This window comes from Ranitomeya variabilis, chromosome 3 (genome assembly GCF_051348905.1).
Source record: "Ranitomeya variabilis isolate aRanVar5 chromosome 3, aRanVar5.hap1, whole genome shotgun sequence".
NCBI lineage: Eukaryota > Metazoa > Chordata > Amphibia > Anura > Dendrobatidae > Ranitomeya > Ranitomeya variabilis.
This window is the reverse complement of record NC_135234.1, coordinates 268,606,556-268,625,721: the sequence shown is the minus strand read 5'-3', so window position 1 is coordinate 268,625,721 and position 19,166 is coordinate 268,606,556. Positions and strand designations below refer to the sequence as shown.

Sequence of the window (19,166 nt, the reverse complement as noted above, 5' to 3'; positions counted from 1 at the left end):
GGTTACTCCGATCCATAGCTTTCATAAATCTAGATACCCATCTATTTCCTGCTACATTGCTGTTATACAATGCCCCCAGAGCAGATACCTGGACCCTAAGGGTATTTACCTCCAAACCCAATTCACGGCCTTTCTGTAAAAACTCCAGATTAGCCGGAATTGGAATTTTATCCGTAAAGGGCTGTTGGTGAAAGGCAAGAAATTTTTTCTAGACCTTACAGTAAATTTTAGTAGTAATTTCCTTTCGGCTACTTAAAAGGGTAGATATTAAAGCATCAGAAAAACTCCTCCTTTTCAATAATTCCCTCTCAAATTCCACGCCGTGAGATGCAGAGATTCCACATTGGGATAACGGAATGGACCCTGAGAAAGAAGATCTGGAATTACGGGCAACACCCAGGGGTCGGTCACTGACATTGCCCTGAGTAAGGAGAACCATGCCCTCCTGGGCCAGAAGGGGGCAATCAGGATTACCCTCGCCCCCTCCTTCCTGATCTTCCTGAGAACTAGCGGAATCAGACATAGTGGGGGAAATGCATAGGCTAGAGGGAACCCCCAATGAATCTGAAGGGAGTCCACTACGGAAGGGTTGTCCGCTACCCGAAGGGATGCAAACTTCCTGGTCTGTCTGTTTTCCCTCGTAGCAAACAGATCTATGACTGGTGATCCCCACAGACCCACTATCTGTTTGAAAACTAGCCGATTTAGAACCCACTCTCCCTGACGTAGAGAATGACGGCTGAGGTAGTCTGCCTGTATGTTGTGTTCTCCTCGTATGTGAACCGCTGTAAGAGAGCGAAAATGAGTCTCGGCCATATTGAATATGTCTGTGGTGGTGATCATCAGAGACTTCGACCTCGTCCCTCCCTGATGGTTGAGGTATGCTACTACTGTCGTGTTGTCCGACTGGACTCTTACATGCGAGTCCTGAAGCAACGGTAGCCATCTGAGCAGGGTATTTCTTACTGCCGTGAGCTCCTTCCAATTGGAGGACTCTTGGGCTTCTAAGGGAGACCATTGCCCTTGAGTCCAAACATCTCCTATATGAGCTCCCCATCCTATTGGACTGGCATCGGTCGTGATCGTGTTGTCTGGTACTATTTCCCAACAAACTCCGTTTGACAAATGTTCTATACTTAGCCACCATTTTAGACTGTTTAGAGTGGTGGTAGATAGCCTGAGATTTCCGCTTAACCGACCTTGAAGGCTCTTCTCTGTATCCAGGACCTGGGCTTGTAGTACCCGAGTGTGGAATTGAGCCCACAGAACAGCCGGTATACACGCTGTTAACGATCCCAACAGGGACATTGCATCTCTCAAGGTCAGATTTGGTCTTTTTATCACCGTGCTGACTGTGTATAACCTTCTGCTTCTTTTCTTCTGGAAGAAAACACAGCTGATTCTCTGAATTTAGCAGAATACCCAAGAAGGTCTGAATAGTCGATGGCCTTAGTTTTGACTTCTCTAGGTTGACCAACCAACCTAGGTCCTGTAGAGAAGATATTATACAGTTTAGGCGATCTTTACACTGGACAAATGAATTACCCACTACCAGGAAGTCATCCAAGTAGGGTATAACTAAAGTATCTTGCTCTCTGACATAGGCCATTACTTCCGCAATGACCTTAGTAAACACCCTTGGTGCCATAGATAATCCAAATGGCATTGCCGTAAACTGAAAGTGCCTGACCTGATCGTTTAGGCGCACCGCCATTCTGAGGAACCGTTGGTGATCTTTGTGAATGGGCAGATGGTAGTATGCATCTTTTAAATCCAGGACTGTCATATAACACCTGGGAAAAAAGTTTAGTTGCCGATTTAATTGATTCCATTTTAAAGGCATGGTATTGTAAAAATTTGTTCAGTTTTCGTAAATTTATGATGGTTCGAAAGGAACCATCAGGTTTGGGGATTAAGAATAAGGGGGAATAGAACCCCTCTCCCTCCTGATCTTTTGGAACCTCTACAATAAATTCCTTTTGTCTCAACATTTGAATCTCTTTTTCCAGGGCCTTCTGTTGGTTTAAGGAACCAGGGGCAGTCAATATAAAATAATCTGACGGTCTTTCCCGGAACTCTAGCTTTAATCCGGACCTAACTATACCCAGGATCCAATCACTGGAAGTTACTTTGACCCATTGAGTATAAAAATGCCTTAATCTGCCCCCTACTGGAAGGTCCGATTTATCGGTAATTTCGCCTACGTCTTGAAGAAGATGATGAGATGTTGAAGTCTGAACTTCTCTTCTTCGGCTCCGCCGGCTCCCAATTCCGGGCTGAGTAAGGTCTCCGGTATGGGAAACGTCTCTTGAAGGTATTCCTAAAGGTAGGATGAACACTTTAGGAAAACCTTTCTTCCTATCATCAGCCTTAGCTAGGATGTCATCCAGCACTGGCCCAAACAAGTACTCACCCCTACACGGAATAGTACATAGTTTAGCTCTAGCCTGCGCGTCCCCCTTCCAGGTTTTAAGCCATAAGGCTCGCCGGGCAGCATTTGAGAGTCCTGCTGATCTGGCTGCAAGTTTTAGGGAGTCTACCGAGGCGTCCGCCAAATATGCCACACCTTCCCGAATCTGGGATAGTGAATCCAGTAACTTATCACGAGGCACTTTAGTTTTTAGCTGCTCCTCCAGCTGGGCTACCCAGACCATAACTGATCTGGCCGTGCAAGTGCCGGCAATTGCCGGTTTGAAAGCCCCCGACGATGCTTCCCAAACCTTTTTAAGGAACATGTCTGCTTTTCTGTCCGCAGGGTCTTTTAGAAGGCCTACATCCTCTAGCGGTAAGGTGGTTGATTTAGACGTGGAAGCCACAGCCGCATCCACTTTAGGAATTTTAACCCATTCCGCCAGGATTTTATCATCAAAAGGGTACCTTCTCTTCGCTGATGATGGCAGGAAACCCTTATCCTGCTTATCCCATTCTCGTTTAACAAGTTCTTTCACCGTGTCCACTACCGGAAACGATTTACGGCTCCTTTGGCATAACCCTGCAAACATTAGATCTTGGGTTGACCTTGGCTCCTTGTTCTCTACAACCCCCATGGTGGTACGAACCGCTTTAACTAGTGCGTCCATTCCATCCACTGAAAAACAAGGTCTCCCCTCTTCATCTGAAGAGGATGGTGATGAGGAACGTGAACATTCACCCTCTTGCATAGACGGGCTCGATCCTGGTGATACTTCCCTGGATCTTTCATGCCGACTGCTTTTAAGGGAACTACTAATTTCCTCCCTTATAACTGCCCTGAGGTCTGATGCACGAAGGGGAGCCTCCTCTTCCAAGGTCTGACAAATACAAGTTTGGCAGAGCCTTTTCTGATAACTATCAGACAGGGGAACAGCACATAAAGCACATTGCTTGTGCTTGGATTTAGCCGATTTCTTGGCCTAAAACAAAGCACAAGGACAGACAGGCTATATCAGCTACTTGGTTTCTTTGTAAACACTCACCAAGGCTGAACTGCATAGTACCGGTCTCTGAGGAGGGGAATCCATACGTGACATTGAGGCACCTGCCTGCTCCTGCCCCCGTACCACGCTGCTGCTGCTCCTGGAGCGGCTGCTGTCCTTCTTACGCTGGTCAGGCACCTCCACCTGAAGGTGCTCTGTATCCGCAACCGAAGTCATAACTGCCGCACATTCTCCTGCAGTCACCGCTGCTTAATACAGGCAGCCGCGCCTCCTCCCCCAGCATACCCCGGAAGTCCTACCTTCCACTTCCGGGTCCTCTGTATGAAGGACGCTGAGCCGGCGCCGCGCGCTTACAGACAGCGCTGCGACGTTCACGCGACCCAGGGCGGCCTGCCCGCCTGGGAACGTGTACCACACGACCAGACGAGGAGGGGTCTGAAAAAGAACACCCCCGACGCTGCTTCCAGAGTCCCCGATTCTGCCGTTCTCAAGGAAACCGCGCAGAGGCATGGTGGACCCGGGTAAGAGAATTCTGCAGGCTCCCGCCATCCGGACAGGAACCCAAACTGGAGTGGTGAGGGGGACCACCCCTTTAAATCCTGTAGGTTCCTGTCCAGATGGTGGGCGGATCCCCTCTCTCGTAAGGGTGCTGTCGTGGCGATAGGAAAATACAAACATGATATAGGGCCATCACTACCAGTGCTTTTTGCCTTACAAAGGCACTCACCCACCGAACCTCTGGATACTACGGTAGGTTGGGGTTTCCCCAGTGCGCGTACTTCTGCAGCGGGGTCTGCCATGTCTCCCGAGGCAGTTTGCCGCTGTGTGTACTACACGCTGCCTTTTTATTAGCGCAAGAGCGATGTGCGCGCTCCTGAAACGACTCCCTCCTGAAAGCGTCTAGCACACCCTTTCACTCCTGCGTGTGACATCACTTTCGGCACGACCGGAAGTAGTCACCCATTCAGTCGGCGCCAGCGGCGTGATGGGCACGCCTCCTCCTGGCCCAGCCTCCCGACAGGAGCGGCCGCCGGGGAGTTCAGCAGGGGATTAGCGTGGCATCTGGCAGCCCCCCTCAGACGGGATTACAGGGGTGCACCAATGCGCCCAGCTGCTTCTCCCCCTACTATGGACCTCGGGCTCCGGGCCGGATTCGTCAGAGGGGGAACCCCCCTGAAGGTATGGATCTTGCTGCAGGAATCCGCCTGCAGGAACAGGAAACCAAAACTGAGGAGAGAGGTGCCGCCCCCTTCTTTTATCTCTGCTACAGGTTTCCTGTTCCTGGGGGCAGATATCTCATGTGCGGTGCTGTCATGGGGGAAGGGAAAAATCTAATCCGTTGAAATAAAAAGATGTTTATTGCGCCAATCCTCTGGAATGCTCTACTCCAAGAAATTAGGACCAAACACAACTTGCACAGTTTTAGGCGCTCGCTCAAAACACATTTTTGTCACCCCCTGAAGATGGCTGGCCCTTCACTGTAAATACATCATACACATCTGTACTCTATCTCCCCTACCTCATTGTAGATTGTAAGCCCTCACGAGCAGGGTTGTGTTATTTTGCTTTAATCATTATATTGTTAACGTTGTTACTTATGACTGTTGTGTTTGAATCTGTTTAACTGTAAAGCACTGCAGAATATGTTGGTGCTATATAAAGAAAGATTGTCAGGTTTAAAGTTACAATAGGATCAACCCTCCAAATCTGTCTGTATGGTCATGCAGGTCATACAGTGTTGAATCAAGGTGATCTTGAATTGCAGATATCAGTGTTTATTCCAGAGAAATCCATGTTTTCATATGTAAATGAGTTGCTAAAATCTCTGGGCCTGAGAATCTGCCTCCAAAGCTAATTTTAAATGAAGGGCGTTACCAGCGAGACACGTAATGATTGACTGTCGGCTCTCCTGTTCTACATGTCTCACACTGGTAACACCTCATTTCATTTAAAATAAAGCTCAGGGACATCCGTGAGCAGCCCGCAGATCCTAACAGCTCATTTTCATAATAAAAAAAAAAATTATCTGGAATAAGGCATCGGTTATCAAACTATAGTTTTGTTGAACTTTTTATAACATGCATGCCTATATAAATGTGTTTCGAGGATAAATCCTACTGAGATTCCATTCAAAGCATTATAATTCCCAAGCAAACTTGACAAGTTGTCTGATGCAGCTGACTTCCACATCAGAATATGAGTGGCACGAAGGACATAGTGTCTGCATGTACCTGCCGAGACTTTTACAATATCTGCTGGTCTCATGCACACGATATATTTATTAGATGCAGAAGTGAGTGGATCTGGACAAGCTCTAACATTACCAACATATTTACACAATCAGAGCCAGTCAGTGATATCAACTTTCCTGTATTTTAGTCAGCTCTTAATTTTAAAGCAATAGAAGTCAACAAGGAGTGAGTTTTGTTTTAACAAATCCAGTCTACCATGTCACCTGCATTCCGTGGTACAAATTCTGGTGCAAGTGCCCAGTCTTCTCTGGGTAATTGAACAGGCACGGTTCGATTTGACTGCAAAGCTGTGACAGATGGTTCAGAGACTCTACGGCCAACTCGCGGGTTAGGCACATAAGGAACAATGGAAGGCTCCGAGACTCTACGAGTGTCAGGGTAGTGTGAAGGTGAATCAGAACGATGACCTAATGGAAGGTGTAGGAAACTGGAGAATGAAATGAAGTTTGAGTAGTTAAAAATAATACATCCAAAAACAAATTAAACATTTCAATATATTCTAAGCAACCACTGTGTTTAAAAGTGGTCGTCCACTACTAGATAACCCCTTATACGCTGAAGTGGTTCAGGGGAAAAAATAAAAATAAATAAAAAAGCCACACACCACAATGCACCCTTACTTTCCAGATTAGTGTTTTAAGGACCGTGTCTCCCAGCAGCCACTGGACAATGTTAGGTCAGGAATGCTGCCTTTGCATCTCTATCAGACAGAGCAGATCAGTTTGGCTGCATGTAGTCTTCACATTTGTCACATCAGTGTCTGCTGTGATGTCAAGTGAGCGCTGCAAACTGAAAAAGGCCATCTGACTGCCAGGAGACACTGATGCTATGTGCACACAGTGCCTTTTTGATGCTTTTGTGGTATCTTTTCCACGTGGAAATGGGCCAAAACACTATGAAATCCTTGTGCAAGCCAATTCAATGACAATCTTGAAGTGTTGTGCACATGATCAGTAACTTTCCTTTGAGGCTTTTTTTTTTTTTTTTTTTTAAACCTAGTTTTTATTGAAATATTCAGAAAAAATACATTAACACACCAGACTGTAGAATAAAAATCAAATGCCCGTGGGCAGATACCAACTTTTGCAAGTTAAGCTGGCATGAAAAAAACTAATTTAAAATCTTTAAACCATCATCAACTATTTGGTGACCTAGCCGACATTGATTTTAATTAAACATCATGAAAACTTACCGTATATACTCGAGTATAAGCCGAGATTTTCAGCCCACTTTTTTGGGCTGAAATTGCCCCTCTCGGCTTATACTCGAGTCATACCGGGGGTCGGCAGGGGAGGGGGAGCGGGGGCTGTCTAAAAATACTCACCTAGTCCAGTCGTGGTCCCTGCTTCCCCGGCGCCGGCAGCAGCAGCTTCAGCTTCTTCCTGTACTCAGCGGTCACATGGTCCCGCTCATTACAGTAAATGAATATTCGGCTCCACCTCCCATAGGGGTGGAGCCGCATAGTCATTACTGTAATCAGCGGGACCATGTGACCGCTGAGTACAGGATGAAGCGCTGCGGCGTCGGGGAAGCAGGATCTACACAGCGGCAGGACCAGGTGAGTATACGGGGAGGGGAGCGCAGCGCTGCGCGATAGTCACCTGCTCCTCGTTCCGGGCGCCGATCTGTCTCCAGCAGTGACGCTGAGGTCAGAGGGCGCGGTGACGTGGTCAGTGCGCGCCCTCTGCTGAACGTCAGTACTGGAGACAGATCGGCGCCGGAACGAGGAGCAGGTGACTATTGAAAGTGCGGGGGCCTGAGCGACGGAGAGGTGAGTATGTGATTTATTTTTTTTATCGCAGCAAATGGGGCAAGTGTCTGTATGAAGCATCTATGGGGCCATAACGTTCCTGCAGCACTATATGGGGCCATAACATTCCTGGAGCACTATATGGGGCCATAACATTCCTGCAGCACTATATGGGGCCATAACATTCCTGCAGCACTATATGGGGCCATAACATTCCTGCAGCACTATATGGGGCCATAACATTCCTGCAGCACTATATGGGGCCATAACATTCCTGCAGCACTATATGGGGCCATAACATTCCTGCAGCACTATATGGGGCCATAACGTTCCTGCAGCACTATATGGGGCCATAACGTTCCTGCAGCACTATATGGGGCCATAACGTTCCTGCAGCACTATATGGGGCCATAACGTTCCTGCAGCACTATATGGGGCCATAACGTTCCTGCAGCACTATATGGGGCCATAACGTTCTTGCAGCACTATATGGGGCCATAACGTTCCTGCAGCACTATATGGGGCCATAACGTTCCTGCAGCACTATATGGGGCCATAACGTTCCTGCAGCACTATATGGGGCCATAACTTTCCTGCAGCACTATATGGGGCCATAACATTCCTGCAGCACTATATGGGGCCATAACATTCCTGCAGCACTATATGGGGCCATAACGTTTCTGCAGCACTATATGGGGCCATAACGTTTCTGCAGCACTATATGGGGGCATAACGTTTCTGCAGCACAATATGGGGGCATAATGTTTGTGCAGCACAATATGGGGCAAGTGTCTGTATGGGGCCATAATTAACGTTTGTAGGGCACTACGGCATATGGGGCAAGTGTCTGTATGGAGCATCTTATAGGGCCATAACGTTTGTGCAGCACTATAAGGGGCAAATATCTTTATAGAGCATCTTATGGGGCCATAATCAGCATTTGTGCAGCATTATATTGGGCAAATGTGTCTATGGGGCATCTTATGGGGCCTTTATTAACCTTTATGCAGGATTATATGGGGCATATTTTAATATGGAGCATCTTATGGGGCCATAATGAACAGTATGGAGCATTATATGGGGCTCCTGATTCAATATGGATATTCAAAGACACTTAACCTACTGATGTCTCAATTAATTTTACTTTTATTGGTATCTATTATTACTTTTGACATTTACCGGTAGCTGCTGCATTTTCCCCCCTAGGCTTATACTCGAGTCAATAAGTTTTCCCAGTTTTTTGTGGCAAAATTAGGGGGGTCGGCTTATACTCGAGTCGGCTTATACTCGAGTATATACAGTATTTTGTAATCAAATTATTAATTATAAACACTGACCTAGAAATGAACTCCCCTACTTTAATTTAGCTGCAATAATCCCAGGTTGTTCTTGAGAGCCTCAAGTAAATACCATGCTGTAGATGTGAAGGGCTCAACCATATTCCTTTTTTCCCCCCTCAAAGAGCAATAATTCACAATAAATTGCCTCTCCATTTTGGAAGAAACTTGCCCGCTTGCATTTCTTTATTACACAATGCATCTCTTTGCTTCACCTCCATGAAATGAAGCATTTGTGCTATCAATTCTACAACGGGGGTGGTGGGGGGGGGGGGGGGTAGTCTGGATCTAGCCAATATTTAAGGAGCAGTTTTTTCACCAATATAAGGAAGGTAAGCATCAGTATAATGGGACCGCTCACCTTTCTGCCATGATTATCCACATTACTCCAAAAGTGTAATAAGGCAAATTAAGATGGGGTGTACCCTGATCCCCAAGTAGTGTTAACCAAGTTTGAAACTAGTCCCCAAAATGAAACACGCAGGGCAAGACCAAAAGGCCATGCATGAGATTGAAGTTAATAAGGAGGCATTTAGGATATGCAGTTAGTCTATTTGACAGAGGATTTTTTTTTTTTAGGTATATTGAAAGCATAGATGGCTCCATGCATAATTTTATATTTAGTTGGTCTCCATGCTTCATTTACTGAACACGCTCCACCCTGCTCTGACCTTACAATGAATCCCCACATCGTCCAACTGCTGTTTCCAATATTTAACAAAATGTCCGGGTGAACCCCCAATAAATTGAACCTCAGAGTACAGAACCAATTTTGAGGGAGTACCCATTGGAGATAACAGAATGACCAACTCGTTCTGGGCAACCTCAAAAGGTAACATGTTAAAGGGAACCTGTCACCCCCAAAATCGAAGGCGAGTCAAGCCCACCAGCATCAGGGCCTTATCTACAGCATTCTGGAATTCTGTAGATAAGCCCCAGATGTATCCTGAAAGATGAGAAAAAGAGGTTAGATTATACTCACCCAGGGGTGTTCCCGCTGCGGTCCGGTCAGATAGGTGTCGCGGTCCACTCTGGGGCCTCCCATCTTCTTACGATGACGTCCTCTTGTCTTCACGCTGCGGCTCCGGCGCAGGCATACTTTGTCTGCCCTGTTGAGGGCAGAGCAAAGTACTGCAGTGCGTAGTCGCTGGGAAAGGTCAGAGAGTCCTGGCGCCTGCACACTGCAGTACTTTGCTCTGGCCACAAAGTACACCCGCGCCGGAGCATGAAGACCAGAAGAGGACGTCATCGTAAGAAGATAGGAGGCCCTGGACCACGACGCCCATCGTACCGGGACCGCCCCTGGGTGAGTATAATCTAACCTCTTTCTCATCTTTCACGATACATCGGGGGCTTATCTACAGCATTCCAGAATGCTGTAGATAAGCCCCTGATGCTGGTGGGCTTAGCTCACTTTCGATTTTTGTGGTGACAGGTTCCCTTTAAGTTGACCGTAATGGAGAGTTTGATTTGTTCAAACTGAAAAGTCATACTCACCGATAACGGTGTTTCTCGGAGCCCATGACAGCACTACAGAGAGGGGATCTGCCCTTCAGGGACAGGAAACCTACAGATAAAAGGGCGGTACCTCTCCCTCGCATCAGTTGGTTTACAGAGCATCGGAGGACCTCCAGGTTAGTTACAGAGAAAAAATCATTTTTTACCATTTCTTAATAAAGGAACCCCGTGCTAGACTATATTATATAAATTATATGTAATTAAAGGTGCTCACCGCACTCATGATGGGAGGGAATAAGCGGGTGCTGTCATGGGTTCCGAGAAACACCGTTATCGGTGAGTAACTATGACTTTCTCGGTCTCCCATGACAGCACTACGGAGAGAATTGCAGAGACTAAGCTTAGGGAGGGACCACCGCCTCGAGAACCCTTCTCCCGAAGGTCAAGTCAGACACAGAGGCTAGATTTAATCTATAGTGTCTAAAAAAGGTTGATGGTGATGACCAGGTGGCCGCCTTACAGATTTGTACTATTGATACCTCAGACCTCTCAGCCCATGAGGTAGCTACTGCTCTTGTGGAATGCGCTCTTATACCGTCCGGGATCGCATTCCCCGTGGATGAATAGGCCAATGCTATTGCCTCCTTTATCCACCTTGCCAAAGTACCTTTGGATGCCCGGAATCCTTTTCTGGGACCCTGAAAACAGACAAACAGCCTTCCTTCCTTCCTATACTCCCTGGTGGAATCTAGGTATTGGACTAGACATCTTCTGACATCTAGATTATGGAAGTTCTGCTCTTTTTCATTTCTGGGGTTTGGGCAAAAGGACGGTAGGGATATTTCTTGTGACCTATGGAATTTTGACGCCACTTTTTGCAAATAGAGTCACTCTTAGACCCGACCCGGCCTATCATCCAATATATTTGTAAAACGTGGGTTAGAGGATAGGGCTTGAATGTCACTTATTCTGCACGCAGATGTTAACGCTACTAGAAGAATGGTCTTAAGTGATAGTGTTTTTATGGGAATCGTCTCTATGGGTTCAAATGGAGGACCAGATAACGCTGAGAGGACTAAATTTAGGTCCCACGAGGGCATTTTTTGAGTAACTAAAGGTTTTGATCTTGTTACCGCTTTAATGAATCTTATTACCCATGGGTTAGCCGCCATATTTTGGTTATAGAGTGCTCCCAGAGCTGCTATCTGTACCTTAAGAGTACTGACCGCTAACCCCTGTTCCAGACCTTTTTGCAGGAACTCAGTATTTTATTAATTGGGGGCCCATCCTGGATTTTTACTTTGGAGACAGACAAGAATTTTTTTCCATGTTTTCCCATTTATTTTAGTAGTAATAGGTTTTCTACATTTTAACAATGTAGCAACTAAGTTGTCTGAGAAATCCCTTTCTTTTAATAGTCTCCGTTCAAAATCCAGGCTGTCAAATGCAAGTTCGACTTCTGTGGGTGGAAGATCGGTCCTTGCTGTAGCAGGTGTGGCATATTCGGTAGGACCCATGGGTCTGAGACCGATAGCATCCTTAGCCAGGAAAACCATGTCCTTTTTGGCCAGAACGGGGCTATAAGGATCATTTTTGTTTTGTCTTCTCTGACTTTCCGAATGACTGCCGGAATCAGAATGATTGGCGGGAAAGTGTATGTCAGCTTGTGGGTCCATGGGATCAGAAAGGCATCCAGAGCCTGGGGATTCCCTTCCGGATTCAGTGAGCAAAATTTGCTTACTTTTTCGTTTTTGGAATTGGCAAATAAGTCTATTGTTGGAGTTCCCCACATTCCTGTGATCTGGTTGTAGATAGACTGATTCAGGGACCACTCGCCTTGTTTCAACTGGGTTCGACTCAAGTAATCTGCTTTCTCGTTGTTTGAACCCTGAATATGTAGTGCAGAGAGGGACAGTAGATTTTTTTCCACAAGGCTGATAATCTTGGCAGAGGAACTCAGTGACCGAGACCTTGTTCCTCCCTGGTGATTTATATATGCTACTGTCACTATGTTGTCCGAAAAAATTCGGACATGATGTCCTCGAATGTAGGTTAGGAAAAATAGAAGAGCACGATGTACCGCCCAAAGTTCTTTTTGGTTTGAGGATGCTGATAGTTCCTGAACTGACCAGTTGCCCTGAGCCACTCTGTCTTCCATGTGGGCCCCCCACCCCCTGGGACTTGCATCGGTTGTTATTACCCGAGACATTTTTGGTACCCAAGGAATTCCTTTTGAAATATTCTGGTTCTTTCCCCACCAAAGAATGGAATGAATAACTGAGGAATTTAGGATGACCCGGCTTTCCAAATTGTTTTTTAATATTAACTGCCACTCTAGTATGTGCCACTGAAGCTCCCTTGTGTGGAATTGTGCGAAAGGTATCGCTGGCAGGCATGAAGATAGAGAGCCCAGTAGTGACATTGCCCTCCTTAGAGTCATGGAGGGGTTTTGTAGAGTTCGTGCTATCACGGTCAATATTTTGTCCTTTTTGGGGCCCGGGAGTCGGCATTCTTGAATCTGGGAGTCTAACGTCAGTCCTAGGAACTCCTGTACTTGACAGGGTTCCAACTTTGATTTTTTTACGTTTATGAGCCAACCCAAGTCTGTTAGAATAGTCATTACTCGGTCTCTCTGTTCTCTGCAACTTTGTGCCGAGTCGCTCGCAATAAGAAAATCGTCCAAGTAAGGGACTATGATAATATTTTGTTCCTTTATGTGGGCCTCATTTCCGCTACTATTTTCGTGAATATTCGCGGAGCAATTGAGATCCCAAACGGGAGGGCCCTGTATTGGAAATTTCTTATTTGTCCCTCTATGGAGACCGCCATCTTGAGAAATTTTTGAGATTGTTTGTGGATGGGCACATGGTAGTATGCGTCGGTTAGGTCTATTACGACCATGTAGCAATTCGGGAAAATAATTTTTACGGTAGACTTTGTCTCCATTTTGAACTTGTGACTTTTTACATAATTGTTTAAAGGGAACCTGTCACCCCGTTTTTTCCGTATGAGATAAAAATACTGTTAAATTGGGCCTGAGCTGTGCATTACAATAGTGTATTTTGTGGACCCAGATTCCCCACCTATGCTGCCGAAATACGTTACCAAAGTAGCAGTTTTCGCCTGTCAATCAGGCTGGTCTGGTCAGATGGGAGTGGTATCTTCCACCAGATCTTGCTTATTTTTCCGTTGGTGGCGTAGTGGTTTGCGCATGCCCGAGTCCAGAATCCACTGCACAGGGGAGGGAAAAGAGCGCGATCTGCGCTATTCCCCTGGTGATCGGTGGGGGCGGCCATCTTCCTGTGGCCGCGCGTGCGCAGATGGAGATCGCGGCGGCCATTTTCCTGAAGCCGAGATGCGAACTCGGCTTCAGGAAAATGGCCGCCGCGATCTCCATCTGCGGACGCGCGGCATCCCACGGCCATTTTCCTGAAGCCCCTGGCAGCAGAGCGCTCCGTCTGCGCACGCGCGGCCACAGGAAGATGGCCGCCCCCACCGATCACCAGGGGAATAGCGCAGATCGCGCTCTTTTCCCTCCCCTGTGCAGTGGATTCTGGACCCGGGCATGCGCAAACCACTACGCCACCAACGGAAAAATAAGCAAGATCTGGGGGAAGACACCACGCCCATCTGACCAGACCAGCCTGATTGACAGGCGAAAACGGCTACTTTGGTAACGTATTTCGGCAGCATAGGTGGGGAATCGGGGTCCACAAAATACACTATTGTAATGCACAGCTCAGGCCCTATTTAACAGTATTTTTATCTCACACGGAAAAAACGGGGTGACAGGTTCCCTTTAAGTTTTTTAAGTTTATAATCGTCCGAAAGGACCCGTCGGGCTTCGGTACTAGAAACAGAGGGGAGAAAAACCCTTCCCCTATTTCTTGAGGGGAGATTTTCAGAATTACGGACCTCTGCAGTAGGGAAATAATTTCTCTCTCCAATGCTGCTTGTTCTGCTGGCGAATTTCTTGTTTTTGTCACTATATAATTTCGGGGGGGACGAGAGAAAATCTATTTTTAGACCGGATTGTATGAGTTTTAAAATCCAGGTGTTGTTGGATATTTTCTTCCAGGCAGGAAGAAAAGAGGCGAGTCTTTTCCCACCGTAGGAAAAATGTCATTTGGAGGGCTTTTTGTCACGGGAAGTGTTGCCGAAAAGGTAACCTCTATCCCTTCTTCTCCCTTCTTCCCATTTATTCTGTTCCCTGGGAGGCCTCCGACAAAAAAATTTCCGGTTCCGAAAGGACTGTCTGAATGGGGCTGGTCCCAGATTTGGAAACCCCTTTTTGTCTCCAGCTTTCTGGAGGATGTCATCCAGGGCTTCCCCAAACAAGAAATTTCCCTCACATGGGATATAACAACTTTAGTTTCGTTTGAAGGTCCCCTGGCCAACTCTTAAGCCATAAGGTTCTTCTGGCTGCGTTGGGTTGGAGAGGGCAGCGGCCTTGGATGTTAAACGCACTGAGTCCGCTGAGGAGTCCGCTAGGAATGCTGCTGCTGCCCTAATTGCAGGGATTGTGTCTAGCAATTTACTCCTGGGTGACCCATCCTTAATCTGGCTTTCCAGCTGGTCAACCCACACCATTAAAGACCTGGAGGTGCAGGTCGCTGCAACTGCAGGTCTCAAGCTACCTCCAGCTGATTCCCATGCCCCTTTAAGAAAGGTATCCGCTTTCTTATCTAAAGGGTCTTTAAGGGTACCCATATCCTCAAACGGGAGCGCAAATTTTTTCGAGGCCTTGGCCACCGCTACGTCCAATTTTGGTGCCTTGTCCCAAGAAGTGGACGCCTCGTCTTCAAAGGGATACTTCCTTTTAAGCGAGGGCACCAAAGAATTTCTCCTGTCCGGTTTCTCCCACTCTTTTGATCAGTGTCTGGACATTGGGATTTAATGGAAAAGTTCTCCGCTTTTTTGTCCCAGACCTCCGAACATTATATCTTGAGCCTTTTTATCGGGTCTGGGATCCTCAACCCCCATAGTACCTCTAACGGCTTTCACTAGAGCATCCACCTCCTCTAGTGGGAAGCAATGACGGCCCGAATCTTCATCGGAGGAAGATAGGGAGGATTTAGAATCGTCAGAGTCCACGTCCTCAGATGAGGATCGGACAGAGTGGGAATATACCGTCTCCTTCACCTTATCCTTCCCTTTTTTGGAAGATAAAAGGGCATTCTGAACCTCAGATCTAATTATAGTTTTAAGTTCAGATGCGAAATCAGGGGTTTCTTCACACAATAAACGTTGAATGCATGATTTACAAAGCTTTTTGTTCCAGGCTACCAGCAAAGCTTTGTTACAAGTGGGGCAGGGCCCATTTTTCTTTTTCTCCAGCCTCTTCTTACCCTAGTAAGGGAGAAGAGGGAACCCCATTATAAAATATGTACTTTCACGGAGATCACTCACCATTCGGATGTGGAGGTAGGTACCGGTTCTGGAGGAGGGCCCGGGTCTGGAAGAGGAGTCTCTTGAGGAGGGGAGTTAGTCCTTGCAGCAGATCTGCTGCGCTGCATGGACTGACTGCTAGACCAACTTCTCCTGGAACTCTTAGGGTCTACCTTCTTATGGTGCTGCTGCCTCGGCTGCAGTTGCTGCTGTGGATCGCTGTCCTCCATGCTTACAGGGAGATAGTTGTCGCACTATGTGTGCACTATTTGAATCCGGCGCCACCTCCGGCGATTACCGCACTTCCGGTCCCACGCACATCCTCCAGGGAGAGAAAAACTACCGCGCATGCGTGCGGAGATGACCCGGAAGTTCTTGCCGCATTTCCGGAGCGGCGGCCATCTTCCTACACCCGGAGTGTGCGCTAATCGGCACAGGAGCTCCGGGTGATCCAGCGCCCTTTTCTCCATCAGAGTCGGCGGCGTTCTCTCCCCCGCACACCCTGAAGAACCCCTCAGTTTCAGCGGTGGCGGCTTCGGGTGCTGGACAAGCCACGGCAGGAGCCTCCTCGCTGCCGGAACCAGACTGCCCGATCCGTAATACGGTGTCTTCTGACTGATTCAGGTACCACCAAGAAGAGGTTCCCCATCAGGGACAGGAAACCAACTGATGCGAGGGAGAGGTACCGCCCTTTTATCTGTAGGTTTCCTGTCCCTGAAGGGCGGATCCCCTCTCTCCGTAGTGCTGTCATGGGCGACCGAGAAAGAATGTTGGAGAGGTAGATTATATTTCTCCAGACACTGTGCATGTCAGCCATCTCTGTTCAGTTGGGTGGAGAAGATGCGAGATGTTAACCCCTGCCTGTTGCCATTTAGAAAAAAAAAATTATTTTCACTGCCTTGGGAGATAACATAGCGGAAGGTGTTTTGAAACTCTAAACGATATGCCAAATTTTTTCCTAACTGCCTTCCAAGTGGAAATAGTATCCCTAAAAATGACTGATCTTTTAATTGTTGAGGGTAACTAGGTAAATCGGGAATGGAGGAGAGCTATTAAATTAAATGGATAAGCATAGTCAGATTCCAGCGTGTGATCAGAATATGTACGGTATCTCTTGTGGAGCCAGTCTATTATATAGCGGGAGAGGTAGACTAAATTGTAGTTTCTAATAGTTGGAAAATGTATGCCTACTGCATCTTTAGACGCCATGAGTTTGTTTCAGATTAATCCTAGGATGTTTACCCCTCCAGAAAAAAATGGCTGAAGGCCCTATTATGTATGGTGATGTCAGTGTTTCAGGAGTAATGGTAAGGTTTGTAGTTGGTACATGAGCCTGGCTGCACTGATCATTTTCACCAAACATGCCCTCCCCATAAAAGATAAAGGTAAATCCTGCCATGCTTTTAGCCGACTAGTATTTTTTTTTTTTAATAAGAGGGGGATAATTTAGGGTGTATAGAGATGTTGACCCATTTTATTTTTCAGATACGTGATGTACGAGGAAGCTAATGATATACCGCCTAAAGACGTAGTTGAGTAAAGTTTTATTCCCTCAGTTAGTGGAAGTATTTAGCATCTTTTGACAATTTTTAAGCTGGAGTAAGAACCAACATTTGAGTAATTCAAGCACTATGGGCAAAGGATGAGTGGGGTTGGACATAAAATGACATCAACTGCAAAAAAAAAAAAGCTGCCCGAATTGATTTCTTATTAATTTGGATCTTTAAAAAAAGTGTTTGGATCCAATAAAATAGTGACCAAGAACTCTAAAGCTAAGTTGAAGAGGAGGGGGGACCATGGACATCCCTGTCTCGTTTCTTTTTCAAGGGGAAAAGGACTTGACAAAACCAGAAGTGTATACCTTAGCCTTTAGAGAAGAATATAAATTACTTATGTAATTAAAGAAGGGGCCTGTTAGACATTTTTGTTAAAACCTTGTATAGCCAATCCTATTTAATGTTATCAAAGGCCTTTTCGGCATCTAATTATGTGATCGCTGAGGAATCTTTTAAAGGGAACCTGTCACCTGAATTTGGCGGGACCAGTTTTGGGTCATATGGGCGGGGTTTTCGGGTGTTTGATTCACCCTTTTCTTACCCGCTGGCTGCATGCTGGCCGCAATATTGGATTGAAGTTCATTCTCTGTCCTCCGGAGTACACGCCTGCGCAAGGCAATATAGCCTTGTGCAGGCGTGTACTCCGGAGGACAGAGAATGAACTTCAATCCAATATTGCGGCCAGCATGCAGCCAGCGGGTAAGGAAAGGGTGAATCAAACACCCGAAAACCCCACCCATATGACCCAAAACTGGTCCCGCCAAATTCAGGTGACAGGTTCCCTTTAAGTCCGATGAGGAATGGACCTTATTCAGTATCAAAAGTACTTTTCTGATGTTCAGTGTAGCTGAGTGACCCTTTACAAAATCTGCCTGTACTGGGGATATGAGGCGAGGTAAAATGGAAGCCAGTCTATCAGCCATTATTTTGGATATGATTTTAATGTCACAGTTAATGAGATAGATTAGCCTATACGAGTTGGGGGATAGAGGGTCTGTGTGGTTTCAGTAATAATTTAATGTAGGCCATATTTGCAGAAGGGAAAATGGGATCCCCAGAGACATTTTATTAAAAATCGATTCTACCATGGGGAAATTTCAGCAGTTAAAGGTTTGTAGAATTCGTTTGTATAACTATCTGGGCCAGTAGCTTTATTTAGTTTGTTTCTTAATTGTATTGGTGACCTCTTCCAAAGAGATAGGTTCATTAAGTATAGATTTTTGCTCCTCTGTGAAAGAGGGCAATTTGACCTCATCTAAGAATGTATCTGGAAAATTAGGGGCTTACCCAGTATTTTTATATAGGTCTCTATAAAAGGAACACAAAATATCATTAATTGTTTTAGGGTTAGTGTGAACTTTCTCATTCATATTTTTGAACTGGAAGATTCCTTGAGGTTCTCTCATCCCTTTAGCCAAGTTAGCCATCATTAGCCCCAATTTATTTTCAAATCTATAACGGAAAGCTTCTAATCTAGATAAATAAAACTATTCCCTCAGATCTGCATATTGGTTAAACTCGTTTGTTTTTGTGTCCAGAGGTTTTTATTTATGAGGGAAGGGTCGAGTACGAATTTGGTACAAGTTTGTTTTAATTCTTTGCATAGTTCACCATATTTTAAGAACTTTTTTTATGGGTGAAAGTATAAGCCAAAATTTTCCCCCGAAGTACCGCCTTAGCCGATTCCCATAATAACATAGGATCAATATGATGAGCTTAGTTACCGGATAAGAATTCTTGCCATAATACTTTGAGAGAGAAAATGAAAGATTCATCTTCGCAGAAAGAGTTGGGTAATCTCCACAAAGTCTGAACCTTGAGGGAAAACCCTTGACAATTCCAGGATCACCGGAGCCTGGTCTGAGATAGCAATGTTATCAATATTTACAGCGATTAGTTTGGCCAATTAGGAGAGGGAGACCAGAAGATAATCTACCTGGGACCAGGAGTTATTGGCATGTGAGAAATCAGTATATTCTCTGTTACTAGTGTTGAAGAATCTCCAAGAT

General features: G+C 46.1%; 1 protein-coding gene across 6 annotated transcripts in view; it reads right to left on the bottom strand.

Moving 5' to 3' along the window:
- Positions 1 to 19,166, bottom strand: part of LOC143818160 (E3 ubiquitin-protein ligase makorin-2-like) — a 106,156-nt gene that overhangs the window by 48,014 nt on the left and 38,976 nt on the right. For all 6 annotated transcript variants that reach the window (XM_077299564.1, XM_077299566.1, XM_077299563.1 and 3 more), the window contains one exon: positions 5,872 to 6,095. In XM_077299564.1, the coding sequence (XP_077155679.1) occupies positions 5,872 to 6,095 (224 nt within the window). The remainder of the gene's footprint in view (positions 1 to 5,871; positions 6,096 to 19,166) is intronic.